Raw genomic sequence first — 27,092 nt, forward strand, 5'->3', positions numbered from 1 at the left:
GGGAAGAGGACTGTCTCTGCTGTACGGCAGCCATTCCTTACCCTCAGTGAGCCAAGACCCTCGGACCAGCCGAGGCGCAGGACCTGGCTGACACCTCACCAGCTTCAGTCTGCAGCCCACCTTGCCAGCCAAAAGACAAGACCCCCTCAGCCTCCTCAGGTGGGCTGGCCAGTCTTTCCCCCCCAGAAATCCTTCTTCTGGGGCACTGCCACCAATTCCCCTTGCTGCCCCCTCCACTGCGTTCCCAGGTGGTCAGGCTGAGGACAGCAAAGCGGGCAGGAGAGGCCTGACTGACACCCCAAACAAGGTGTGCTCCCCAGCTCGAGCCCGAAGCCCCTCCTCCGGTGCCACTACAGCCGAGACCACCAAGTTCATCTGCGGGGCCAAGGTCCGCTCCGCTCCCCACTCCCCGGCAGAGGCGACCTTGGGAGCAGCCAGGTCCGATCTGGGGGCTCCCGGAGACCAACACCAGTGGAAAGAAGCAGCAGCAAAGGCTCCTACTTCTCCGACCTCAGTCTACACCGAGCGCGCAGCGCGGTCCCGGCCTCTGGGCGCAGCCCCGCCCCCCCGCCCCCCCGCCCCCCCCCAGGGCTGTCCCGACGCGACCGAGAGTCCAGCGAGCGCTCTCTGGGCCGGGCCAGGCGCTCCGGCCACTGACCCCTGCGGGCGCCGGCTCGCCCCATTTCACAGGGAGGCAGGTCGAATCCAGGCGCCGAGCGCGGACGCAGGGCCCTAGCCCTTCCAGGCGCCCTCCATTCGCGCGACCAGCCGGCTCACCGCACCTGCCCTTCACCCGGTCATGAAACGGTTCTGAAACTGAGAGCTGGTCGGGTACATTGGAAAAAGTTTAGGAAAACCTCGGTTTTTAAAACCTGCCAGCAATCTTCACAATTTGACAAAAACTTTCGTCCTTACAGGCTGTGGCCTCAATGTTTCGGCCAACTTTCCAGGGAGAGTGTCAACACAGGCCCGGGGCTGCGGGGCGTGCCAGACGCCCGCCTCCCCTCCGGGCAAGTCCCAGCCCCAGGAAAATCTCGTCGGGGCGGGGAGAGACCCGCAAGGCCGCGCGCTCCGAGCTGGGCCCGGCGACCCCGAGCTAGGGCGCCGGGGGGCCAGTCCGACCCCACCCTGGCCGCGAACCTTCCCGCCGGTGACGTTCAAGTGCGCCCGGAGCGCCCGCTTCGCCCGGGGCCGCCTCTAGGCGCTGGCGCCTCCGGACCTCCCGGGACGCCCCTGGGCCCGGAGGGGCCTCGCTGTCCCCTCCCTCCCGCGCCACGGCCGGCTGCCCCCAGCCCTTGGCCTCCCGAAGCTGCGACGACACGGTCGCCGACGGCCGGCGCTGTCGGGGGCAGCTCCCCGCGCCCGGCTCTGTCCTCGGCCCCGCCGCCTCGGCGCACACGCCCCCCGCCCCGGCCGGGCCCTGCCGTCGGGCGCTCGCGCTCACCCCCTGTAGTGCGCCTTCAGGCGGACGCGGCCGCCGCTCCCGTCCATCTTGCGGCCGGTCCTGCTGGGCATGGCGCGCTCCGCCGGCCGCCGTCAGCGCTGCACCCCGGACGCTCGGGCCATGGCGCGGGGCCCCAGCGGCCGGGCCGGGGCGCAGGTGGGGTAGACGGCGGAACGCGGAAGGGAGCGCGCGGCACGGGAACAGATGAGCACCGCTCCGGCCAACTCCGCGGAACTTGGCGGCAGGCGGGGCGGGGCGGGGCGGGACGGGGGCGCGGCCGGCGCGAGCGCGCCGGTGGGGGCGCGCACGGAGTCCGGCGTCAGGCCTCGAGGGGGGCGGGGGGTGTCCGAACATGGCCGACCCGAGGCCCAGCCGGCGGCCAATCGGCGGGGTGGGCGGTCCCGGGGCGGAGGCGGTGGCACCTGCGGCCAATGAGGTCGAGGCGGGGCCGCCACCTGGGCCAATCCCCGGGGGACCCCGCGGCCGCAGCCCAATGGCGCGGCGCGGGGCGGACTACCTGTCGGGCGGGGCACGGCCCCACCTGGGGCCAATGGGGGCGCGCGCGGCCCGGCTCTGCCCGGCAACCGACGCCCCCTGTCTGCCCCGCGCGCTGGCCCCTCGGTGAAGTGGGGTCCCGGGGCCGGGGTTCCCAGGTGGGGCCCCTGCGCTGCGCGCCCCGGGAAGTTGTTGGAAATTCAAGCCTTCGGCCCAGCCCAGACTCGCTGAATCGAAACTCCAGCAGTCTGTGCTAACAAGCCCGGGTAAATCGGGTGAGCGCGAGTCTGCGAGCCGCTGGGCTAGGGGACAGCGGGGACGGGTCGCCCGTGACGAGTGCAGCCCGCCGCTCAGACCCTGGATTCCGAACGGCGATCGGACCGCGTGACCCGCGTCCGGCCAGCTTACAACTGCGGAGACAGACTGCGAGGAGCAGAGAACCCAGCGAAGGTCACGGCCGGCAGGTCCGGGCTCAGTGGGTTCTCCCGGCCGCAGCCGCCCTCCTCCTTCTGCGGAAGGTTTGTCTACACTCGCTAGCCTGCTCCTCTGCTCCAGTTCACTCCTCGGTTCGGGACAAGGAGGCTGCGTTTGTCCAGCTCGCCCGTGACCTTCACTTCTGAATCCACATCCTCTCTGGGTCTTCTTAACACCGTGCGTTTGCTCCGGACTGTCGCCTTAGGATAATATCCAGGCCCGCACCCACCAGGTGCCTGCATCCTGGGCCCATCCCTTACTGGTTGCATCCACAGGGGCCCAAATCTGCAGTCTGTGGGATCTCAGCTGGGCACCAGGTGCGCACCCCGGGCTCAGAGATCTACAGACCGCTCATCCCTGCCGCCCCCGCCAAGGCCTGTCCTACTCTGGGCCACACCCCTGTTGCCTCCCTCCCCTTCCCCACCCCACCCCGTTGGCAACCTCTGACCACCCCACCCCACCCCCGACTCCAGTCCCGGCTAAGCCTTCACCACTCTTCACCTGGACAATTGTAAGGATTTCTCATTCACTCTTTCATTCCACCGAGCTTCCTGGCGCCTCCTAGTACAGGGTGCTGGTGTCCCTGGAGAACCACATGGACATAGTCCCTATGGTCATAGGACCCATATTCTCCCCAGAGGTGGACACAGAGAAACCTGTTGACAGCCCACCTCTCACCTACTTAGGGTGCTGTGAACTCTCCGTCCTAAAAAACAGAGCCCTCTGCGCCCCATAGCCGTCCACCCACCTGCCCATTTCTCTGCTCTTCTCTACAACAAACTCCTGCCCAGAGCTTTCTGCAGCCTTATCTCCACTTTCTCTTTCCTGCCACTTTCTCTGAGGCCACTGTCACTACCACCTCCTGTGTTTTAAGTACAGTGGCCAACTGTCAGCTTTTTCTGCATTGACCCTTGGCAGTGTCCTCACCCTAGGACGCTGCTGTCTCTCCCCTGTGCCTCTGCCGCTTCCTCGTCAGCCTCTAAATGCGTCCCCACCGCCCCCGCCTCAGTCATGGGTGCTTCTCAAGCCCTTGAGCTGCTCGTGTCCACTTAGAGCTCGAAGTACCATCCCAAGCTCAGATGGCCCCGCTGGGCTGATTCCCCCACCATCACACCTCTCATTCCGCCAGAGCTCCCCGACATGCCATCCTCCACCTCAGGGCACCCACCCCTTCTTTCCTCATTCTCACCTCAAAACTCCTGGGGTTTCCTTTGCTTTCTCTCCCTCTTACACCCAGCCCACCACCATCTGCAGATCCTGGCAGCTCCAGATTCCTGCCGTGTCGACCACCTCCACTGCTGCCACCTGGTCCAACCTAAGTCCATCTGTGTCCATCTCTCTGGTGTTCAAGACCTGCAGTGGTCTGCATCGTCCTCAGGGACCCCAGGCCTTTCTGCCTGGTCTCGCGCCAGCCTCACGTGGCTCTTTCCACAACCGGCCCCCTGGCTCCCTCCTGGCTCAGGGCCTTCGCATGTGCTGTGGCACCTTTGCCCAGACCCACACTTCCCTTGAGTCTCTACCCAACATCCCTGACGTCCGTGTTAGTCTGCTCCCGACCCCACCCCGTGGGCACTCCTCCACGCCCCGGCGTGGGCACCGAGTTCCCTGGCTGTCAGGTGCATGTGGAAGGGGAGGGGTCCGAGGGTTTGTCATGTGAGGGGAGCAGCATGGCGCTCACAGGAGGGAGCAGGAACCTGTGGCCCAGAGGTGAGTGTGTGGGATGCAGCGGCCTGTGCCAGCCCCTCACCTGGCCCCACGGCCAGCACTGTGGCTGTGTCCCCTGGGCCACCGGGAGCCCAGCCTGGCACACGGCCTTGGGCACGTCCTGACGGGCCGAGAAGAGCAAGACGTCCCACAGCACCACCCCCGCCCTCCGTCCCCCCACACACACATTCTGACTTCCTGCCTCAGAGCGTGGTGAGGGCAGAGGAGGAGGGGCCAGGGGGTCCAGTCCTTGATGCCCTCTTCCCCCTGCTGGCAGCACGGGCTAGCGAGGGTCCCTTCTCTGGGCACCATCTCCTGGACATGCCCCATCCAAGGCCCCACCGGACACAAGAGCCCTTTCTAACCAGGGAAGCCCTGGTCAGGGTAGGAGCTCCGAGCATTCCAGCTGGCCCCGTGGGTGCTGGCCGCCGCCTGCAGACCTGAGTGCCACATGGGACCCTCTGTCCTGGAGTCTGGAAGCTGGGTCACCCAGTACTGGTGAGGAAGTCTGAGGGGGGGCCGGTAGCTGCCTGCTCAGGGTCAGGTGGGTTTGGAGAGTGGGGCCTCTGTTCCCCATGGGGGTTGGGGAGGAGAGAGGTGTATTCCGGGAGGGGAGGGGTCCCCCACCTTGTCTAGCCCCAGGCCCGGGTGAGGGCACATGGTTGCCTGCGGTGCCCAGAACACTTCCCTGAGGCCGCCGGAGGGGGGAGGGTGAAGGACCCTCCCCCCACCAACAAGTTCTGCAAAACAACGACCTGCTGCCCAGGCCAGCAGACCCCCTCCAGAGGACAGGGCCACTGAGCCATCCCTCTCAGGGCCTCGAGGACAGAGGGCTTGGTCCCGACTGAGCGACAGGCAGCTGAGCCTGCCTGGCATCCACTTCTCGCCCTGCATCCTGGCCACAGGCATGGGGTGTTTGGGTACTTGGCGGGGCTGGGATCCCGTCAGCCTGGGTCACCGCTGTATCCCCACCGCATCAGGCATCTGGCACACCTGGAATGAACGAATGAATGAACACATGGGTGAAGACCCCTCAGAAATGCTGGGACCAGTCGTCCTCTTAGGAGCCCGGGCCTGTTCTGGGCCCCACCCATCGGCAGGCTGCAGCATAATGATGTCACCTGGGGCGGAGCGGCAGTGACCCTTGGACGGAGGCACAGGCGGGACAGACCCGCGAGGGCCTGGCAGCTGAGGGCTGGTCCTCTTCACTCTGGGCACTTTCTATATTCCCCAATTTTCCACAAAGCCTCATATACTTTCACGATCACAAACACCTATTATTTCCAAAGCGAAAAGTACAAATGTCTGTTGTTATTAGCTGATTATAAAAGTGACAATGGCTCACTGTAGAGGTCCGACAGCACGGCAGGTGCGGGGAGAGGAGACCTTCCCCCTGCCCGGCCCCCCCCAAACACAGCCGGGCCTTCTGCCCCTCCTGTCACCTGTCACCTGGGACCCAGGGCGGGGCTGCAGCCTGTGCATCCCACCCGCCGTGGGACCGCGGGGAGGAGGTGGGCAGAGTGGGCCGCCAGCGTGTGGCTCGCCCCCTGATTTGCTTTGTTAAATGTTCTTTATGAGTACTTTCAACAACTTTGAGCTCCTCTGGGTGAAAGGTGAAAGGCAGGTGGAGTTTACGCTCGGTGAGCCTCATGGGACAGAAGCAGAGGTCTCCCGTGGGGGTCGGTGGTCCCTCCTGAGGGGTCCTTCTCAGAACCCCGCCTGGGGGCCTTCCTCATCAAAGCTCACAGGCGGCATCTGTGCCGACTCAGCACTTGGGGCTGCCCAGGAAGAGGTGACTGCGGAGCCAGCATCTGCTTGGGCCCGTGGGGTGGGCCTGGGTGTTTGGTCATCCCGCCAGGCGTGACACTGACCCGGGCGGGGCCTGGCGAGGAGCACGCAGGTCACGGGAGAGCCCGCGACGCCCGCGGACAGGCGCTTGGCACGCGCAGCTGTGGGGGGGATGGGCCGCAGATGTTTCCTTTCTTCGTCTCGGATCTCGGGATTTGGAGACACGGGTTCGATGTCAACATTCGTTTCACCTGCTCCTTCATTTATTCAAAGGAGGTCGACTGCGGGCCGACTGGGCGCTGCACCCTGGCGGGCGACAGGTCACAGACCTGGCAGCTTGGTCGGAGAGAGCGAGGTCTGCCGAGGGCCCGGAAAGGGAGGCTGGCTGTGGGGCCTGGGGGCGGGAGGGGTGGGGCAGGAGCAGAGGGGTCCGGGCGGCCCGAGAAAGGCCCTGGGGGCCCAGGGAGCAGGACGGCTTACGGCGTGGGGCAGACCCGGCGGCGGCGGGAGCTGTGTGTACCCGAAGGGCTTCCTTCAGGAGAGGGTGACGGTTTCTCCCCCGGCACTGCCGGCATTTGGAGCAGGTGCGTCGCCGCGGCGGGGCCGGTGCCCTGCGGGGTGTGGAGCCGCATCGGAGCCCGCCCCCCGCAGGCGCCTTCCCGCGGGCGCAGTGCTGCGCGTTCCCGGCAGAGGGCGCGGCGTGGACACGGCCGGAGGCGCGGAGCTGCTCGCGGGGTCCTGGGCGGGGCCGGAGTCCAGCCTCGGGAGGGGCCGCTCCAAGGTCACCCCTCCGAGGACCTCAGCCCTGTCTTCCCCCTGCAGTGGCGCATTCTCAGCTTAACCGTCAGTTACACTGATGGTCCGTGTTTCAAAGCACGGCGAGGCTTGTCTGCGGGTTGGACCCAGACAGACAGTGTCCGTGTGCGTGTGCCAGAGGAGGTACTGGGAGAGGCCGCGTCCGCAGAGGCAGGAAGCAGGGACCGGGGGTTGCTGTGTCCAGGGCTGGAGAGGGGCTGGCGGGACCCTGACTGCTCGGCTGGGAGGGGCTGGAGGCTGCAGAGCCAGGCACTTCCCACACGTTCATGGCTCACACTGAACGGGTGAGGACCGCGAGGCAAGGCACCCCCAGGGTCAGACCCTGCGCCGGGCATCACCCCTAGGACGTGCCCCATTCTCTGGAGGACACTGAGGGTGAGGGTGGCCCAGTGCTTTGTCCAGGGTCTCAGGGCTGGGACCAGACCTGCCCAGGCCAATGGGGACAGGCGCACATCTCTCCTTTCAGGCCAGGCGTGCCCACAGAGCAGGGCCTAGGACAAGCAGGTCGGAGCACCGTGGAGGGAGGGGCGCTTCCTGTCCTGAGGCCGCTGGGAAATGGAGTCTGTCCCGCTTTCCTGTCCCCAAGTCGGCCTGGGATTGTGTTTACAACCCAAACCGAGCCTGCGGCGCCGGCAGCACCCAAAGAACGGTCACCATGGCAATACGGAGCAAGCGCTATCTTAGCCACACGAGGCATCCCAGGGAGACACGGTGGCGGAGCCGAGACAGGTCTCCCACCCTCCGCCCGAGCTCCTCGCCCATCCTCGCCTGTCCACACCAGGCCACCTGCATCAGGACCCACCGGGCTGAGATGCCACCGCCTCACTGAGCCCGCCCATCAGAGCGTGAGGCTGCGGCCCCAGGTGGGCGCGGCCTGAAGCCCAGCATTGCTTCTAAACTGCTTGTCTTTAACCCCAGCCTGGGGGTGGAGGGCGCGCAGAAGGCCCCCGTCCAGCAGGGAAGGTGCAGCTGGGACCACCTTTCAGAGACAAGTGCACAAAACACGTCTGCATCATTGGGTCCAATCATTCCACTTCTGGGAATCTGCTTTAAGAAAAGAACTGGAAATGCAAACGTTTGCAAACCAGCTGTCCCCGTGTCAGCTGCAGGCTCAAACGTGGGAGGTGACCTGCCCAGCCACGGGCTCCGCATGACCTTTAGATGGAAAGTTGCACACTCATAGGCACATACACAAGCAACACAACACACAAGTCCATGCGTGTGCAGACACGTGCGCACACCTGAGCTTGTGCTCACCCAGGCCAGGCGGGAGCAGCTCTGCCAGGACCCCTGCTGGGTGGCCCCAGAAGCCAGCAGATGGACAAGCAGGGCCCCGTCCAGCGGGAGGCTGTGTTCAGGCGCCTCTGCCTGAGGAAAACGTCCCTGCTTCCCCGCGCAGGGAGAAGGTCACCGGGACCTTGTCACCCAGGGTCGGGAGCCTCCTGTGGACACAGGGCCCTGGCTGCCGTCCCCAAGGGAAAACGAGCTGCACCCAGAGGCAGCCCTCCGCCCTCTCTGCCCCCGATGACCCTCGCCGTGGAAGAGCAGGTGGGGTTAACACTTGCTTTCAGGATGGGAGTTCACTTCATCTCTGCAGCTCCCACCCAGGTGGGTAGGTGGCTGAGGCTCTGCAGCCCTGGGAGATGCAGCACCTTCCAGGGTCCAGCGCAGATCCCAGGGCAGGCCCCTCCGTGCCCCATCTGCCCCCCATCTGCACGGTGCCTCAGGGGAGTCCCGAGAGCTGTGCCTTCAAGGTCGCCCTGGGGGGAAGCCACCCAGCCTGGCCAGACGGTTCCCAGGACTGCTCGAAGGCCGGGCCTGGGGCGTGGGGCCCTTGGTACCTGGGAGAGGGGGGCTGCGGGCACCCCAAGCCAAGGACACTAAACCCACAGCTACCCCATCCAGGTGCTCGGGCACCTGGGCCCACCCAGGGAGGGGCCACCTTAAGGGAGGCAGCCCAGGTGGACGCCGCGTGCACAGCAGGTTCTGTTATAGGAGATGAACTTGAGGTCCAGTCACCAAGTATTTTATACCAGGCAGAAAACCCTGCCCCTTCCCCTGCGGGGACAAGTCCAAGCTGTGTGCGCAACAGACCTCCTTGGAGAGACAGTGCAGGACAAAAGGCAGGTAGCGTCTTGCTCATAAGATGTGCAGAGACCCAGAGTCCCGTGGAGAGCAGTCTCCCAGCAGGAAGTTGGGACATGGCTTCCTGACTTGGCGGACCCAGCAGGCCTCCCAGGAGGGGTGTCCTGCCCTCGGTGTCCCGGCTGGCGACCCTTCCAGGCCTCTGCCTTGCTGTCCTTCAGCTCCTTGGCCTCAGTGGAGCCCCAGCCTCTCTCGAGGGTCCCCTCACTCAGCCTCAGTGGACCAGGGCAGGCAGCCCAGAGGCTGGACCACCCGCCTGGTCTGATCGCCCTGTCTGGCCTCGCCACTCCACCTCTAAATGGTGTTGAGTCCAGAATGGGGACAGGGGTGTCCCTTCTCCCGTGTGTCACACGCCACTTGCCGTGCTGGTACACCAGCTCCCCGAAAATCAAAGCCCCGGGTATAGTGTTTGCCCAGTTCCACGGCGTGAATTCACTGAACTTGGCGTCAGGGAGACGTGTACACATCAGCTCCCGTGAGCCTGGGGGAGCCCCCTCCTCCTCCCCCATCCTCTTCTCCTTCCTGCAGCCCCCTGGGCTGGGAGAGGGGGCTCTCGCATTTCTCAGGACGGACTCTCCTCCGCAGGGCAGCACGCCCTTCCCCACCCCCAGCGTCTCCTAGAAGTGCCCTTGCTGTGCTCAATGAGACCTAAGAGACTGCAGGGAATTTTCAAGCCACAGCCCGGATTGCAAGTGTACTGTCTTCGCTGCAAATCCTACTTCGAGTACCTAAACCCAAACACTAACCTTTTGTGTGTCTCCTGTACCAGGCTAATCGCCTCGCAGCCCAGGAAGACGTGTGCCTTGGGCCATCCAATAGCACCTACTGAGTGGGACAAGGTACAGGCACGCTGTAGGTGCCTTTTATTATTATAGCAGTTAATGTTCACGACAACCTTATACCATCGTCTCCCCATTTAACAGGTGACGGTCCCCGGGGCAGGTGGGTCACATGACAAGCATTCACGTCCGGAGCCCACGCTCTCAGCCGCTGCGTGTACAGGGCTTCTCACCCAAGGGGCCATACCTGGGGAGGCAGAACGCGCTCATTTTCCCCCAAACGATCACCCGGTTACCCTGGGAATCCAGAACCTCCTTGTAGCGGCTCTTGACACCTGGGCCAGGTCCCCTCAGCTCACTTCCAACCTCAGAGCAGCAGGGGGACAGTCCCCGAGCTCACGGCCAGCGTTCCATCTCCACCGCTGTCCCGCATGGGACTTCCTCTGACCTGCTCAGCCTGGGGTGGGGCAGCCCGAAAGGGTGGAGGCTTAATGTCCCGGGGTGAGGGGGCAGCCCTCGGCCGGGGGTGGGTGTGGGGGGAGGGGACCCGGCTTATCCATCCTCAGGGGACCGTGGCGAGGGGCCCCTCAGAGGGGCTCCGGGGATGGAAACCCCACCCTGCAGAGACAGCTCAGTAACCACACTCCACTGGCTTTTCCTCCTCCATGTCCCCACCTTGCTTGCTCCTGCGTTCTGGGGTCCCTTCCCAAGGTCGCCCCAGGCACTGAAGTCCTTGCACAGATGCTGCTTTCGGGTCTTGGAAGAGTCGTGGGGTTGCCACTCAGTGGTGTCATGAACAGCCTGGCTTCGCTGGTGGAACATGGGAGGTGAGGGGAGGCCTGCACACCTCCCTCTGCTGCCTCTGGAGCCGACTGTGGCCTCAGGGCAGGCGGGGAGAGCCGGAAAGTTCTCCAGGCCACCCTGGCTCCTGCAGCAAGATGGCAGCGGGTGCTGACCGTCAGGCCCCAGGTCCAATCCTAGGTGAGGCGACAGACGCCCCCGAGGACGGCCCGCGCACCTCGCCAGGCCTCTCTAGTTGAGATCAGGACCCTGATGGGGGGAATAGTGCCTGAGGTGCGGGGTCCTTAGGCCTGAGTTCACCTGAGGGTCTCGTACCCCCGAGTTGTATCCCGCTTGTTTGTGGGAAAGAGGCTTCCCTTGTCAGGGGTCCCTAAGAATACATCTGAGGCGGATGCCTTCGCCAAAGGCTGCTTGTTGGATGCGTTTCCTGTGGACGCTGTAACGAAGGACCACAACCGGAGGGGGCGCTTCAGACAGCAGAAATCTCTTCCCAGAGTCTGGAGGCCAGAACCCACGACCAGGGTGTGGGCAGGGCGGGTTGCTTCTCCAGGCAGCGGGGAGGATCCCTGCCAGCCTCTGCCCTAGACTCCGCTGCTTTCCTGGCCATCCTCGGGCTCCTTGGCTTGTAGACGCCTCTCTGCCTCTGTCTCCACAAGGTGTCTCCCTGTCTCACTGTGTCCTCTTTGTAAATAAGGACACTAGGGGTTGGATCTAAGGCCCACCCTGAACCCATAGGACTTCATCTAAACCCACATCTTAACTGCATCTTCAAGGACCCTATATCCAATATCACACTCATAGGTACCAGAAAGGAGGACTTAACACATCTCCCGGGGGACACGATCCACCCCCCCACCCCTCACGCTCTTCAGACTCTTCCCCACCCCCCACTGCCTCCCTCACTGCATCCAGACCGACAGCCGGGACCGAGTCGCAACAGCCTGAGCGGGCGTATATATGGAGAACCTGTGGCCCGCGGCTCACACGTGCTTGGCCGTGTGGGAGCCGCTCTGGAAGGTGTTGGATTGGGGGGCGGGGGTGGACGTAAGGCTGGACAGGGGACAGTTTATTGATGTGGGAGCTCACCTGTGACTAGGGGTGGACCGTCTGAGACAGGTGGCACCAGCCCTCATACAGCGTGGGTCACTGCACCAAGAGGTGACCTTAGCGAGCAGAAGGCCGGCGAGGGATGGTGCGGGGCAGGGGGAGGAGGCCTCTTATCATGGCCCCAGGCTGGCCACAGCTGTGGCACCGACTGTGGCTCGTTCCACTAAACGTCCTTATCATTTGTTGCTGTTGCTGTGACAGCTGCCACCTTGAAGGACCAGCGCCACCCTGAGCAGGCGTGAGCGCCGCGGGGTGACTGCTGGCAGCTGTCCCCAGTGTAAGGTGCAGCGTCTCCAGTGCCCTCCAGAGCGTCAGGCAGGGGTGGGAGTTGGTGGTAAAGCTCCAGACCCTTCTTCTTCAAAAGGACAATTTGGGGGACTTCCCTGGTGGTCCAGTGGCTAAGACTCCACACCCCCAATGCAGGGCGCCTGGATTCGATCCCTGGTCAGGGAACTAGATCCCACATGCTGCAACTAAGAGTCCGCATGCAGCAACTAAAGGTCCCGCGTGCCACAACTGAGAGCCGGCTCAGACAAATAAATAAATAAATTTTTTAAAGAAAGGACTATTCGGGGCCCACTCCCCAGGGCTCTGCAGGGGTCCCCAGTGGAATGGGACTTGGTGGCCCATTGTGGACTTTCCCTCCCTCCTCCGTGCTCCCCACACCCTGCTCCTGCATCTGGGGTGTCACCCTCCGTACTGGGTTAAACGGTGTCCCCCCCAATTCATGTCCACCCAGAACCTCAGAATGTGACCTTATTTGGAAATAGGGTCTTTGCAGCTATAATTAGTTAAGGTGAAGTCACCCTGGATTACGGAGCCCCAAATCCGATGACAGGTACCTTTATGAGAAGAGGAGGGACACACAGAGAGAAGCCACGTGATGACAGAGGCAGAGATGGGGTGATGCATCCATCAAGCCGAGGGGCGCCCGGAATTGCCAACAGTGCCAGGAACTGGGGAGAGGCCAGGGGCAGGCTTGCCGTCAGAGCCTCCAGGAGCCCAGCCTTCCCACACTGCATCTTGGACTCCTGGCCTCCAGAACTGTAAGAGCATGAGTTTTTCTTTTTCTTTTCTTTTTTGGCCGTGCTGTGTGGCTTGTGGGATCTTAGTTCCCCAACCAGGGATCAAACCCGGGCCACAGCAGTGAAAGTGCAGAGTCCTAACCACTGGACCGCCAGGGAATTCCCTGAATCTCTGTTGCTTTAAGCCTCCCAGTCTGTGGCACTTTGCTACGGCCACTCCAGGAAACTAATTTCCCCCCAAATAAACTCCCTCTACCAGGTCCTTGTCCCGAGCTCTGCTTTTGGGGGAACCCAAACGGCGCCCCCAGGTGTGGGCTGCGCACAGTTAGGCTTTTGCCTCACTGGAAGGGGGAGGGGTCCGTGCTGGTCTTCCCCCTGCTACAGTGGACGGAAGGGACCTGGGGCCCTGTCCCCTCCAGCCTCGGGGAAGAAGCTGTCCCAGGCTCAGGGGAGCATTTCGGAGTCTACGTGGGCAGCACACGCAGCCCGGCCTCCACGGGAGAACACAGACAAGGAAGCTGCCAGCCGCCAAAGACCGTCCCTGCTGGGATGAGGCGCACGCAGAGCCCAGGCCACCGCCCCACCCGGCCACCTGGCCCAGGTGCCCCGGCTCAGGAAGCGCTGCCACCCCTGCCCAAGCCAGCTCCTCTCAGCTGCAAACCTTGATCCGCCCTGGCCTTCAATCTGCTCGTGCCATTAGCACCGGAACAGAACTCGCATTTAAAGAGCGTCAGCCCTTCCCGCCCCTCTTCCTGGCCCTGGAAACATGCGGGCAGAAATAGCAGCTGCCGGCTAGAGGGAGTGACTGCCGCTTGCAGAACCGAGCGAAGGCTCCTGCCCGGGCGGGCCTCGCTGCGTGGGTGCCCAAGGCGGCCACAAAGCCCAGCTTGAAATAGCTCCCTGTGGGTACCGTGCGGCAGAAGGAGGGCAGCCTGCGAGCCATGAAGAAGGTGGGGGGAGGCGGGCCCCGGGGTGGGCAGGGTCCTGGCAGCGGACCCAGGTGAGCACAGCAGTTCCGGGAACCTTGAACCCACCCGCGCATCCGCCAGAGGCCCCAGTGGAAGGCAGGCCTTAGGGCAGGACCCCGGGTGCCAGGGGCGGGGGGTGCTGTGGGTGGTCTCGGGCCCAGCCCAGTAGCCTCAGGACGCTGTCGGGGCCTGGACGTCCCATCCCCGGGCCACTCTCCATGTTCCAGGAGGAGGGAGCAGGGACGCTGCTGGAGACACACAGGCCAGAGGGCGCCCATCTGGGAAGGGGAGAAAGAGGCGTCACTGGCCTCTTGTCAGAGCTGGCCAGGCATGGCCTGGGGCCCTGGCCGACCCAGAGCCAGGCTCTGCGCCTCTCGGCCACCTGCTTCCTGCTGCTCCCACGTCACTCACTCTGGGGCCCGGAGGCCCCGCTCCCTGGGCGGTCCTGCCCCCTGGGATGAGCCTGCCCAGCCCTGCAGCCTAGTCCTTTAGAGCAGGGGCCCAAGGAGCAGCCTGACGCGAGGAGGCGTCCTCAGGAGGTAAGGGGCCTTAGAGCTCGAGGTGTGAGCCCTGGGTGGGAGGCAGGCCTCGGACACGGCTGCTCCCGTAGGGGGCCGCTGGGCCCTGCAGCCCTGGCTGGACCAGCTGGCCTCAGGGGTCACTCTGCCAGCTAAGCCCTGCAGTGGGTGAGCAGCCCCCGCGCCCGCTCCCGTGGCCTGGGGACAGAGCACACCCTGGGCAGGTGGCCCAGCAGGGCACACTTTCTGATTCCCACAACGTCACCGTCACACGCCCCTCGAGGTGGTTCGCGGGGGCACCTCAGGGCCAGCGGGGTCGTGGCCTGGCTGATCACAGCAGGGCACTGGGCCTGGCATTCCCGACCCAGCTCGGCTGCACAGCCGCCCCTCTAGTCGCCTCTGTCCCCTCTGAGTGCGAGGACCTGCCCTGCTCTGGTGCAGGGGTGACCCAGGCCCCTTGCTGAGAGCTGTGACCCTGTCACCCTGTGCCGTCACCCTGTGCCACCACCCTGTGGTGGCAGCAGATGTGGGAGGGGGCTGGGTGTTCATGGGGACTTGGTGGTCTCTGTTCTCCCATCACCACGTACAGAAGGCACTGAGGTGGCACCCCTGGCCATGCACCCAAGGGACTGGGGGTGAGTGACTCTTCCAGCCCCCGTGCCTCCCCCCAGCCCCTCTGTCCTCAAGTCTCGGTCCCCAAGTCCCTCTGTCCTGAGCCCATCGAGCTAGTGGGAGGAGAGCCTTCCAGGCTCCAGTAGAGGAGGCCACAGTGAATTTAAGCAGCGGCCAAAGGCTCCGTTTTATTTCATGCTGGGACCAAAGGCCTTCCCGCTTTCTCACCGAGAAGGTGCGCACCTTCCATGCCCGGCCTCCTCCCCCTCCGTGGTCCAAACCCACAGAGCTAAGTCCCAGAATCAGGATCCTTTCCCGAGTCAGACGCAAAGCTCCCTGGGGCCCGGTGCCTGCCTGGCTCCCAGGTCAGGAGGCTGGGCTGCTGGGCCGTCTTCTGCAGACCAGGGGTCCGGGTGAGGGTGGGGACAGAGCCTGGGGGTGCTGAGCGAGGCTGAGGGCTTCCTCTCCTTTTATGTGGCCCGTGGTCCTCCCCCCTGTGAAACACGCAGAGCCCCCCGGGGGTCCTTCCCCCAGGAGGTCCCGGGCATGGGACCCGCGAAGCCGGCCTCACATGGCGTACGCGGCCCAGTAGATGACGTTGACGGCGGCGAAGGCCGCGGGGAACACGGCACGGGCGTAGATGTCAATGGTGTCCGCGTCGATGGGCTTGAAAAGCGCACGGAGGCCCCCCGGGGCCCCCTGTTTCTTCGTCTCCTCTGTCTCCACCTCCACCGACCTGTAGGAACCCATGAGGTTCCCGGGCGCGCGGCACTGCCGGCGGGACGCGGCCAGCTCCTGGGTGACGCCCGCGGCCGAAAGGGAGAAGAGCACGATGGCATTCTTCACGTCCATCTGTGTGGGGAGGGAGAGGGGCAGGCTGAGTGGCTGGCGAGCGAGGGGCAGGACCCCCAGCCCAGGCCAGCGGCTCTATTGGTAGAGCAGGTGGCAGAGGGTCCCAGGCTGAGCACAGGAAAAAGTGCCCCCTGCCCCGCCGGCAATGCTGACCCTTGCTGGTGCTGGGCGGGGGCGCTGTCCTTCGTCCTGAACGTGAGAACCCCACCCCACCCCCAGCCTCACCTCGACCCTCTGCTCCTTGACCTTGACCTTGGCCTTTTGCTTCTTCCGGTAGTCAGCGTTGAAGTGGGCGAAGGCGTACTCCACCAGGGCGGCAAACACAAAGACGTAGCAGATCCAGAAGTACACGTCCAGCGCCTTGATGGCCGACGCCCGCGGCAGGGAGGAGCGGGCACTGACCATCAGCGTGGTCATGGTCAGCACCGTGGTGATGCCTGTGGGGACAGGTGGTGTCACTACTGGAACCCACCCGGGTGCAGGTCAGGCTCCTGTCACCAGGCCCGGCCCGGCTGGCCACTGCCCCAGGACAGTGGGCCCGAGGGACTGCAAGGCAAGGCCTGTGCTCAGGACAAGTGGGGTTAGGGCCCTGCTCCCAGACTCCCTCCTTCCACCAGCTCCCGCGGGGGAGAGGCCAGGGCCCCGTACCTAGAGACACCCTGGCGGGCACTGCGGCCTGGCTAATCCAGAAGGAGACCCAGGACATGGCGACCAGGAGGATGGAGGGCATGTAGGACTGGATGATGTAGACGCCCCGGTTCCTCCGGAGGTGGACGTGCAGGCTGAGCCGGGGGAACTGGCCGGCTGCCGGAGACCCCCGTTAGCACCAGGCCCACCACCCAGGGCAGTGCTCGGGGAGAGGGGCACTGAGCGGGAACTGGGGCCACTGCCGGCCTCCAAAGAGAGGAAGACCCTTGTGCCCACCTCCCCCCACAGCCTGATGGGTCAGGAGAGGGGCCGGCCCTGCGGCAGGGCCACCAGAGGAGGGAGAGGAGAAAGATTCCGGCCTTGCTGCTGGCCCGTGGGCCCCTCCCAGAGCGCAGTGCACCCCTCTCCTGCCCTGCTTGTGCACAGCCCAGCTCGAGGAAAGAGCCAGCCTGGGCTTGCTGGCTCCGATGACCGGGCAGCAGGGGCGGGAGGGGCCGGGAGACAACACAGGCTTGGCCCTGGAGCCCCCCGGCACCCCTCAAACCCCGGGAAGCAATGAAGAAGCGAGGAGTAAGGCGGAGGAAACCTGATCTGGGCCCGCACTAGGGCTCGTCCCGAGCGGCTCAGCCAGGCACAGGCTGCGCCGACCAGCGGTTTTCCAGTTGCAGCCTCCGGGGGCCCTCGGGGCTGGCTAGTGGCTCTGCAGAAAGCGCTAGAAAGCCACCAGCGGGGCTCACAGGGAAGAGGCCGCGAGAGGCCGCGTTACCCGATTTGAAGTTCATCAGCTCCGTGGTGAAGCGGTAGCTGGTGATGGTGAACTGGGCCAGCTGCAGCCGGTCCAGCCCGTGGATCTGCCCCTGGTTCTCGGACCAGTAGTAGACGATGTCCTCGGACGAGTAGCCGTCTGCAGGAGAGCCCACATGGGCCGCAGAGCCTGGCGCCCCCTCCCCAGCCCCTGGCAGCCCTCGCAGGACTGCCCTGCCTGTGCTGGGAGCCCGATACACAGAGGCAGGGAGCGAGGAGGCCTGGGCCCGCGCCTGGCACCTCGGAAAGGTGGGCAAGGCCAGAGGAGCTGGCCAAAGGGCAGGTCGCCCTTGCCAGGGTGACCCGCAGGGGCCGCCATGCTGGCCCAGTGACACAGGCACGTGTCTTGTCTGGGCTCCAGGGCCGGCTGTCCTGGGCAGGGCGCTGACCCGCAGCAGGAGGGCCTTCCGGCCCCCTCTCTTCCTTCTCTTCCTTCTGTTTCCGCCCCGCCCCGCCCCCGCCCCGCACTCACAGCTCTCCAGGTGCAGCATGCACTCCTGCTCGTCCATGGGGTACTTGGCCAGGTCCATGTCGCAGGCCACCGTGGAGGTGATTCTGCCCAGACAACACACCGGTGGGTCCCCAGGATGAGGCCAGCCCCCGGCAGCCGGCGTCTCTCTGGCCCAACATGGCCGAGACGCTCCTGCACCGGCCAGCATGGCCTCCTCACGGGGCGGCAGCAGGCTGCCTTTGGTCTTGCCGGCAAGCTGCTGGCATTTGGGTGGAAACTGGAAACTGTGGCCACGTTACAGATATCTGTGAGTCTTCAGGGATCAAGAACCGGATTTCATTCACTTTCCTCGTCCTTCAGAACAGCTGGCTGGCTAAGCCGGCGGCCAAGAAGGCGGGTCCAGCCTGAGCCCCCTGGTCTGCCCCTGGGGACGGCCTCTAGGCGTCCCCACTGACCATGCAGCCTGGGAAAAGGCTGGTGTTGCCGAGTGTGCTGGTTTTCCAAGAGAATTTAGATTCTTATGTAAATCTCCTGATCTTTAAAGTGTTGGCAATTAAGTCCACTTTTAAAAGGCATGTGTCAGAAAACACACATTCAAACCAATACACGTACACGTGTGTTCACAGCAGCACAGCTCACACAGTCAAATGTGGAACCAGCACAGCTGTCCATCCGTGGAGGAGCGGATACACAAAACTGGCGTATCCATGCAATGGAATGTCACTCTGCCATCAAAAGGCAGGAAATTCTGATAAATGTCACAGCATAGATGAATCTCGAAAACCCTATGCTAAGTGAAAAAAAGGAGACTCAAAGGGTCACGTAGCGTATGATTACTTCTGTGTGAACCGTGCTGAGTAGGCAAATCCACGAAGCTAGAAAGCCGCTTGGCAGTTTGCAGAGCTGGAGAGGGGAGATGGGGAGGGACTGCTAACGGGCACGGGGTCTCCTTTCGGGCGAAATACATTGCAAGTGGGTAGAGGTGATGTTTGCACAACAAGGGGAGTGTGCTAAGTATCACGGAATTGTTCACTTTTAATGCTTGATTTGATGTTATGTGAACTTCACCTCAATTTAAAAAGACAAGGGCACGCGTTAGCCAAATAGCGGCCTCTGCTGGCTTCCGGCCAGCAGCCTCGGCTTCCTGCGCAGCTGCTGGTTGCCGGGGGATATAAATACCGCCACCCCCCACCCCCATCCCCCCAGCTCCCAGCGGTGCGCTCCGTGGGGGGGGGGGGGTGGGCAGGCAGCCGGCTGGGCTCACCGGATGCTGTAGAGAATCACCCCGTCGGGCTGCAGCCGGATGAGCTTGTTCTCCACCGTCACATCGTGGAACCAGGCGGACTTGGCGTTCACGATGAAGGTGTCAGGGAGCCACAGCTTGTCCACGAAGCGGCTGTCCAGGCCCAGAGTCTCGTTGGTGTGGTTGTAGGACAGCCTGCTGTCGCGCCAGCTCTGATGCAGAAACACCGTCATGGTGTACTCCTGCGGGGATGGGGGGACGCAGAGGCCCGGCCGTCAGCCCCTCCGCTCGCTCCTGGGGCACGCGGCCGGGGGCGGGGCGGAGGCCGGTGGGACCTACCATGTTCGCCTCAGAGATGTGGTCGATGCTGGCCACCTCGATGGCGAGTGCCACGTTCACAGGGGGGCCTGCGAGGAAGGAGCCAGGCCCGAGGCACGTGGGGCTGAGGCCAGGGCCCGGCACCCCCGGCCGCTCAGCCAGGCCAGCGAGTGCCCCAGAAGGCGGGACAGGGAACAGCCAGGGGCTTTGCAGGGAAGGCCAGCCTGCGGCCTGAGCAGATCCACCTTCCTAGCTGTTTCCCTGGGGGCTGGTGCAGGAGCTCGGGCACGCCCCTCAGGGGAGCGGGCCTCTGCGCCAGCCCAGAGCCAAGCAGGGCTCACACCCACACTGGACCCAGGGTCTGCCCGAGCCCGACGGCCACTCTCACCTCCGATGCCAGGCCGGAAGTTGCGGGCGTAGCCCTCTATCAAGCCGTCCAGGTTGGGGAGCCAGGATATTTCCAGGTTGGAGCCGACATAGTCGCCAATGTCATTCATTGCCCTGGAAACGCAAGGCCCTCTGGTCACAGGCAGGGTGCCAGGGACAGAGCCTGTCCTGGGCACCTAGGCCAGGGGTGGACAGGGGGAGGCCCTGCGGGCTGGACCTGACCAGTCCCAGGAACTCACGCCGAACACAGGGAGCCCCCGGGAGGTGCAGAGCCCAGGACTCCTGGGCGTCTTCCACTGGCCTCTATGCTCAGCTTACATCCCACTCACTCGGCCCTGAGGGAGGCCACCCAGGTCAGGCAGAGGCCCCCGGCTCCCTCCATAACCACCCAGCATCCCCACCCCTGGGGTCCCCCAATGAGAGCACATGGCCTCCCTTTCAGCTTCTGAGGGCAATGTGTCCTGTAGGAGGTGACTTGGGAGAAAAGACGTGTGACCAGGAGGCTGAAGGCTGGGGAGAGGGAGACAGAGGGTGAGGTCCCAAACCCGGGACCCAGGTCCAGGCCGAGGGCCCGTGGGGAGGCTGCAGGCCGGCCTCCTGCTCTCTGTCCCTTCCCAGGCAGTCTCCAGATCTCCCCAAATTGCCACGTGCCTCGGGGGCTTAGCCTGACCCCAGAGCAGCTGGGGGCCACGCGCCCTGGTTTCAGATTAACCTCACTGACGGCCTGTGCTGGTTGTGTTTGTCCCTGGTGGGGCTGCACGGGGACCCAACGACACAGGCGTCTCGTGGCCCGCACACACCGACTGCTGGAAGCCCCCCAGTGGCTCTGCCCATCCCCCTTCTTCTGCTCGCCCTCTGGGAAACAGCACCCCCAAATTCATGTCCACCCAGAACCCCAGAATGGAACCTTATTGGGAGACAGGGGCTTTGCAGATGTAATTAGTTAAGATGAAATGCTAGACTAGGGTGGGCCCTAAATCCATGACTGGTGTCCTTAGAAGAAAAGGAAATGGACACACGGGGAGAAGCCACGTGACCACGGAGGCAGGGATCGGAGTGATGCGGCCACAAGCCGAGGGACACCAGGGACTCTGGCAGCACCAGAGGCTGCAGAGAGGCATGGACCCTCCCGACACCTTGGCCTCCAGAATTACGAGAGAATAAATCCCCCCTGTTTCAAGCCCCCCAGCTTGTGGTCGCTTGTTACAGCAGCCCTGGGAACCTCACACACCCTTGCTCCTCCAGGCCACGGCAGGTGGGGGGGGGGGCGGGCAAGATTTCTCCTAAACCTGACAGCAGGGAACAAGGAGGGACTTTCAGGAGGAAGCCTCTTGTTTTCCTCTGAATCACTGCTGTCCCCAGTGGGCAGAGAAGGCCTCCAGGGCACCTGGGGCCCGAGCCCATCCAGAGCCTGCAGGGGAGCCGATGCGCCAGGGTGTGGGTGCAGAGCAGCCGGGAGCTCTGAGGCCATTCCTTCCTCTCCCCAGAGTCCGGCGTGGCCGCGTGCCCAGGCGCCCCACTCTGGGCCGTTTTGGCCACCGTGACGAGACCGCTGACCCCTCTGGGCTCCCGCGGTGCTGCCGCTGGCCACCCCACCCCTCCCCTCCGGACGTGGGACCGGCTACCGCTGAGCCTGTCGGCGCAGCCTGTGCCCCGCCCCCCCACCACCCCCCACTTGGGCCACCGCAGACCGCGTCCCCCGCCGCCATGGCCCCAGCCTCCTGCCTGCCTCCAGCTGCTACTGCCCCCGACTCCTGCACTCCAGCCTCGCCCTCTTAGACGCCCGCTTGACCCTCCAGACCCTCTGCCATCTGTCCCACCTCTTGCTGCAGCGCTCACTCTGCCCCCCATGTCCCCGCGCTGATCCCCCCCTCCCCTGAACCCCCCTCCCTCCCCTGGCCCTGCCCCGGGCCCCCTCCCTCCCCTGGCCCTGCCCCGGGCCCCCTCCCCCCCCGCCCTGCCCCGGGTCCCCCCACCTCCCCTGGCCCTGCCCCGGGCCCCCTCCCCCCCCCCCCCCCCCCCCCCGGCCCTGCCCCGGGCCCTGAAGGAAGCTGCCCTGATCACACATTTATTTGGCCACGCCTCCATCTGGCTAGTGCGACCCTTGGTGCTGCCCTGTTCCAGAGATGTGACCGAGCCGGGCCAGGACAGCCGCGGCCAGAGGTCAGCGTCTGCAAGGGGTGGCAAAGCGAGGGGCTTTGAGCATGAAGATGGTCACAGGAAGGGGAGGTCAGGAGCCCTCTGGCTGGGGAGAAAGGGACAGCCTCCCCGAGAAAGTGACATCACAGCCCAAAGAGAGACAAAGTGAGTCTGGGCCGAGGCAAGAGGCAGGAGGCAGCCGAGGGCTCCACGCGGTGGGGTCTGGGAGGGGCCCACAGGGCGGTGGCAGGCATGGGGCAGAGGGTGTGGAGGGGGGACCGTGGGCCTCCTCCGGGGTCAAGGGGAAACCGGCACTCCGAACAAGGAGCTGCTCGATTAATTAGATTAAACCTGGATGCCTGTGAGGGAGGGGCATGGGAAGTGTCCTGAGGGAATGGGGGGATAAACTGGGGGCCATCGTGGAGGTTGGGGGGATGATGGGCTGGACGGGCCATGGAGACAGAAAGGGGCCTGGTCCAGACGAGGGAGGGTCAGTGAAGGGAGGGGCCAGGAGCAAGTTCTGCTGCTGAGTTGGTGGAGCTCGGCATCCAGCTGGACTGGCCCCGGGACGCCGTCCTCTCAGGGGCTTCAAGAAGGCCTCGGGCCGCCGGGGCTTGGGAAACGCCGGCAAGGGCACCTGGGCCCCTCGTCTGTTCCACATACTGGCCCATGAGGAAGGCTGAACGTGACCCAGGAAGTCCTCAGCTGGTGAGGCCTGCGAAACCCGCGCTCCCCGCGGGCCCACGGGGTCCCTCCAGGTGAAGGCTGGGTAGAGCGTGTAGACAGGGCAGGTGCTTTGGTAACAAAGTCAAAGAAGGAATTAAATGCAGCCCTGGCCCCACGTAAAGCACAATTAGAAACGCAAACGGAGCTCACCCTGAAGGTCAGACACACAGGGACTGGAATGAGGCTTTACTTTCGGACCGGCCCAGCCGCTGGCCTGCTTGGAGCCAGGCCGTCAGGAGACACCACCCTTCCCGGCCTTGGGCTGGTGGCACAGGTGAGCACACCTGTCCTGGGCCAGGGCCTCACACACGCTCAGGGGCACAGACGCAAGGGCAAGGGCAGCGCCCACCATGAAGCTCGCCTGAAAGTGTCAGGACACCGGTGGGTTCTCAGCTCTGCCGTCTCCAGGGGTGAGAAGGGAACAGCCTCCTGCAGTGCCACATCTCACCTGGGACAAGGTGGCCGCTTCTGCAGCTGCGAAGGGATGCGGGGGCTGGAGGCGGGGCCATATGGTGCTCTGGGTCCTGGAGGGCCCTACCCTCCGCCACTGGTTCAGGTAGAGTCAGTGGGGCAGGCGGGGTACCTGGTCCATGGGGGGCTCTGCATGGGGTCAGAATGTTGGGACTCTGACCCGCGTTCCGGGAGGGAGCGTCTAACTCCTCTGATGGCCCTGGAAGCCGGCGGTGGTCTAGGGTTGGGGTTTCACTAGAGGAACAGCAGCTCAGGGACACACCAGGCTCAAGCTCGTGGGGCAAAGCAGGTGCCGCGAAATCACAGGCAGCTTCCGCCCTCCCGGGGCTGCTCCTGGGTGCCGTCAGGCCCCCCTGAGAGAAGCCCCACCCCTGTCACTTGCCTGTGCCCCTGGGGATGGGAAGGGAAGGTGGGTGTAGCTGAGCGAGGCAGCAGGCACCAGCCCCAGGAGCCTCCCACCCCCGCCCCGGACCCTGCGCGCACGGAGCCCACGGATCCCTGACAGCTCTGCTTTTAGAGCAGCCGCTGCAGCGCCGGCACCCCAGTTACCAAGGCGAACACCACGACGATCGTGCTCACGGGAGGTGAGGGCGCGGCAGGAGCCGCGGGCACAGCTTCTCCTGGGAGACGGGGGTGCCGGCAGCCCCGGAAGGCCACCCACTCGGGAGGCAGCCGGCGAGCTCGGGCGGCCGCTGCGTGAGCGGATGTTCAGGCTCGGGGAAGCGTGGCCGTGACCCGACCCACAAACGCTGCACGGCCCACTCCCTTCTCATCCCACCAGCAGCCCCGGGACCTGGGCTGAGGGGCGGCAACAAAGAGGCCCTTCCATTCGCCCCGATGTCCCCTCACACCGCCCCGGGGTGGGCACGAGGGAAGGGAAGCCGCTGTCGCCCTGGTATCGGAGCGGAGGGACGCAGAGCAGATGGGAAAAGAGGCCCCGAAGGCCCCCAAAGCCCAGAGGCGCTCGTCCCAACCGGGGCCTCGGCCTTCCTACACAGGCAGACAGGCTCGCCCCTCGCCCAACAACCCAGGAGCCAGATGGGGCAGGAGTTCAAAACACTGCAGATGTTAGAAAGGCCATATAACGCACTCATGGACTTGGGGAGGGGTGTGTCTGGAGAATTTTCCAGCAGGAAATGTATAAATATGCCTCATGAGTAGCGTGGATACAGACAAAACAAGCAAGGCAGGCTTTGCCGCCAACTGAGTGTTGGTGTCAAACTTGGACAAACACTTGGGGCTCAGAGCAACTTGGATTTCAGAACTGCGGCGCGCAGCTGTGGGCCTGAGCCGGCGGCTGACCCCCGGCCCCCAGCACATCCCTCCACAGCCACACCTCAACGCTTCGCCCTTTCTGGGACCATGAAGCAGGAAGAGGAGAGAGGAGAACAGCCCATTGGGCTTGATACAGGACAAGGCCCCGGGACAGGGGCCACACGGGCACCGCCTGTGTCTGTGACATGACAGCCAGGTCTACAACCAAAGCCAGACTCTGCCCTCCACCACCACCAAGTAAGCTCCGACCACACACACAGAGCCGCGTTACGTATTGTCCAAGTGACTACAGCCAAAACACAGGCCAGTGTTCAACGATTTCTGGCTTTTAAAGTCTTCGACCTCAGTTGGTTGACCACAAAGTCTGGAATGCTGGGGGGAAGGGGCAGGGAGAGATGTTTTTGCTCTGTTTTTTCCTGCAGCCCTGGCACCAAAATGATCTTCTAAAAGGCCCCTCACAACTCCTATGGCTGGTAACCAGACTCAGTGGTCAGGATGCTGGGCAGCCCGGGGCCCACCTCAAGTCCAGTCTGCAGAGACGTGAAAAGCGAGCTGGGACCATGCTGGCCCCTGGGAGCCAGAGCGAGGGAGCCTCGGCACAGGCACCTTTCTTCTTAGCCTCTGCCTTCGCGGGGGAAGACAGGGCACCTCATCCCCTCTCCTGACAGTTAAAAAGAAATCCGGAGTCTGTCCCCTGCCAGGGGCACCTGGCTCCCCCACTCGCATACCCTGCAGTCGGATGGCATTAGAAATGGTCCCAGAAGGGAGGTCCACAGCCACACCTGCCATGAGGACGCGCCTTCGTGTCCACCCCAGACTGCTAAAGGCAACGGAAGCTGGTGCCCGAGGGAGGGGAGCAGCCTCCTCTCCCGTGTTCTCCGGACCCCTCCTTTCTTCCTGCCTGAAGCTGGGGCCCTGCTGAGAGCTCAGACCGCGCCTGGAAGGGCACCAGCCAGCCAGGGATCGGCCAAGTGCCGGCTGGGGCGAGGAACCCGAGCTCAGCAGGCGAGCCCGGGCACCGGGGCAAACTGCGAGCGGCTCTGACGCCCTCGACCGGCCCTGCGGCGCGGGTTCAGCACCGGGACGGCGGACAGCACCGGGGCGGCGGGGCTGCCAGAACCTAGAACATCGCCGCTGCCCGCGCCCAAGGGCATCTCCGCGGCGAGTTCGGAGGGGAGGGCCCGCGGGGGAGACGGGGTGGGGGAGTCATGGGGGGATGGGGGACAGACACGGTGGGAGCCTGTGGGTGCGGGAAGACGCGGGCCCCTGAAGAGCATGGGTTCGCACGGGGCTCCATCCCGGCAGCCGGGGCTTGGCCGGCGCGGGACTCCCCACCGAGGGCGGCCCGGCGCAGCGCGGACCCGGCGCTCGCTCACCTGGTGCCGCGGTGCTGCTGCGCGCAGAGCAGCAGAAGCGGGGGCAGCAGCCAGGCCAGCGCGTCCATGGCCTCGGCCGGCTGAGCGCTGGGCCGGGGGCGGCGCCGGGGTCCGGCCGGTCGCGGGAGCTCGAGAAGTTGCTTAGCCGGCGGCCGCGGCGGCGGCGGCACAAGAGGGCGGGAGCGGGAGGGCGCGCGGCGCGGGCGCGAGGGCGGACGGAGCGGCGAGCCCGGAGCCGCCCCGCCCCGCGCCGCGCGGCACGGCCCCCTCCCGCCCTCCCCCTCCAGCTCCGGCCGCCCCGCCTGCAGCTCCCCTCCCGCCTCCGCCACACCCCCGCGCCCCCGGCCGGGGGTCCGGCACTCCCCGTCCCAGCGCCGCTGCCCTTGCCAGCCGTAAAGGGTCCCTCCGCGCGTCTATCCGGGAGGCGACTCAGGCGCAGGACCCGCGTGGACGCGGCCTCTCGCTGCCGGCCAGGCGCCTGCGGACCGACGGGCGCGCCAGAACCTCGTCCCTGGGGCGGAGTCTGCGATGGGCTATTTGTGGGGGTCACGGGTCCTCGGGAGCTGGTTCGGGGGGAGGAGGGTGCCAGCGCCCCAGAAGCCTTCAGCTTCTACCGGGCGAGACCCCCCCCCCCAGCACCGGCAGCTCCTTCCAAGACCCTGGCGCTTGCGCCTCGCCCACCCTCCGTCGGGTGGGCGGTGAGAGCAGGCGTGGTCGCTTCGCTGCCCGCAGGTCTGTGGTCAAACCCCGCTCTGGTCGCGGGGCGCAGTGACTTCTCTGCCTGGCGGGTCAGGCTCCATCACACCTGCCCGCAGGCCGACGGCTGGGCTCTGACGAGACGACACCCCTACCTCACCCCACCGCCACCCCCAGCGAACCACCAAGAAAGCCAAGGTCTCCGTATTCTCTACTGTGACTCCTCTGAACATAAAACTCTACACAGTTTCCCCAAAAAAGCTGACCACAAACTCTTCTCGTTTGGTCTCATTCATTCACTTCTGGACTCGGTACCAGTTCACGACCGAAAACGAACGTCTCATGAAAACACTTAAAAACGGGCAAACTGGTCCTGGAGTGGGTTGAGTCCTGTGCGTGACTGTTGACACTGGCCAGAGCAGGTGCGGGGCAGGCGATGGGGAGTGTAGAAAGAGCTTTGCTGGGGCTTCCCTGGTGGCGCAGTGGTTAAGAATCCACCTGCCAGTGCGGGGGACACGGGGTCGAGTCCTGGTCCGGGAAGATCCCACATGCCGCGGAGCAACTAGGCCCGCGAGCCACAACTACTGAGCCCATGTGCCACAACTACTGAAGCCTGTGTACCTAGAGCCCGTGCTCCGCAACAAGAGAAGCCCCCGCTCGCCACAACTAGAGAGAAAGCCCGCGCGCAGCAACAAAGACCCAACGCAGCCATAAATAAATAAACAAATAGGGCTTCCCTGGTGGCGCAGTGGTTGAGAGTCCGCCTGCCAATGCAGGGCACACGGGTTCGTGCCCCGGTCCGGGAAGATCCCACATGCCGCGGAGCGGCTGGGCCCGTGAGCCATGGCCGCTGAGCCTGCGCGTCCGGAGCCTGTGCTCTGCAATGGGAGAGGCCACAACAGTGAGAGGCCCGCGTACCGCAAAATAAATAAATAAATAAATAAATAAATAAATAAATAAATAAATATACTAAAAAAAGGAAAAGAAAAGAAAGAAAGGGCTTTGCTGCTGGGAATTTCTAGCCCAATCC

The 27,092-nt window shown here is 64.5% G+C and overlaps 2 protein-coding genes across 4 annotated transcripts in view; both read right to left on the bottom strand.

Moving 5' to 3' along the window:
• Window positions 1-1,714, bottom strand: part of PRKCZ (protein kinase C zeta) — a 96,524-nt gene extending 94,810 nt beyond the window's left edge. The window contains exon 1 of one of the 3 annotated variants that reach the window (XM_073797343.1): window positions 1,445-1,714. In XM_073797343.1, coding sequence (XP_073653444.1) covers window positions 1,445-1,515 — 71 coding nt within the window. In that variant the 5' untranslated portion in view covers window positions 1,516-1,714. The remainder of the gene's footprint in view (window positions 1-1,444) is intronic. The other 2 variants (XM_073797353.1, XM_033844911.2) reach the window with 2 other exon arrangements.
• Window positions 1,715-14,847: 13,133 nt separating this feature from the next.
• On the bottom strand, window positions 14,848-25,434 carry GABRD (gamma-aminobutyric acid type A receptor subunit delta). Its single transcript, XM_073805549.1, has 12 exons — window positions 25,367-25,434; window positions 23,265-23,335; window positions 22,693-22,718; window positions 22,529-22,605; window positions 19,381-19,493; window positions 19,014-19,081; window positions 18,696-18,916; window positions 17,453-17,535; window positions 16,943-17,080; window positions 16,177-16,332; window positions 15,754-15,965; window positions 14,848-15,528 (listed from the first exon to the last, which is right to left on the bottom strand). The coding sequence occupies exons 1-12, from the start codon at window positions 25,432-25,434 to the stop codon at window positions 15,244-15,246; spliced, it is 1,518 nt and encodes a 505-aa protein (XP_073661650.1). The 3' UTR covers window positions 14,848-15,243.
• Window positions 25,435-27,092: the final 1,658 nt, after the last annotated feature.

Source organism: Tursiops truncatus, chromosome 1 (genome assembly GCF_011762595.2).
Source record: "Tursiops truncatus isolate mTurTru1 chromosome 1, mTurTru1.mat.Y, whole genome shotgun sequence".
Lineage (NCBI taxonomy): Eukaryota > Metazoa > Chordata > Mammalia > Artiodactyla > Delphinidae > Tursiops > Tursiops truncatus.

Coding starts and splice junctions, on each gene's coding strand:
- GABRD (XM_073805549.1), bottom strand. CDS start 25,434: ATGGACGCGCTGGCCTGGCTGCTGCCCCCGCTTCTGCTGCTCTGCGCG. Junction 22,606..22,692: donor AAGCGGCCACCTTGTCCCAG/GTGAGATGTGGC, acceptor TGACACTTTCAG/GCGAGCTTCATGGTGGGCGC. Junction 15,529..15,753: donor TCAAGGAGCAGAGGGTCGAG/GTGAGGCTGGGG, acceptor CTCCCCACACAG/ATGGACGTGAAGAATGCCAT.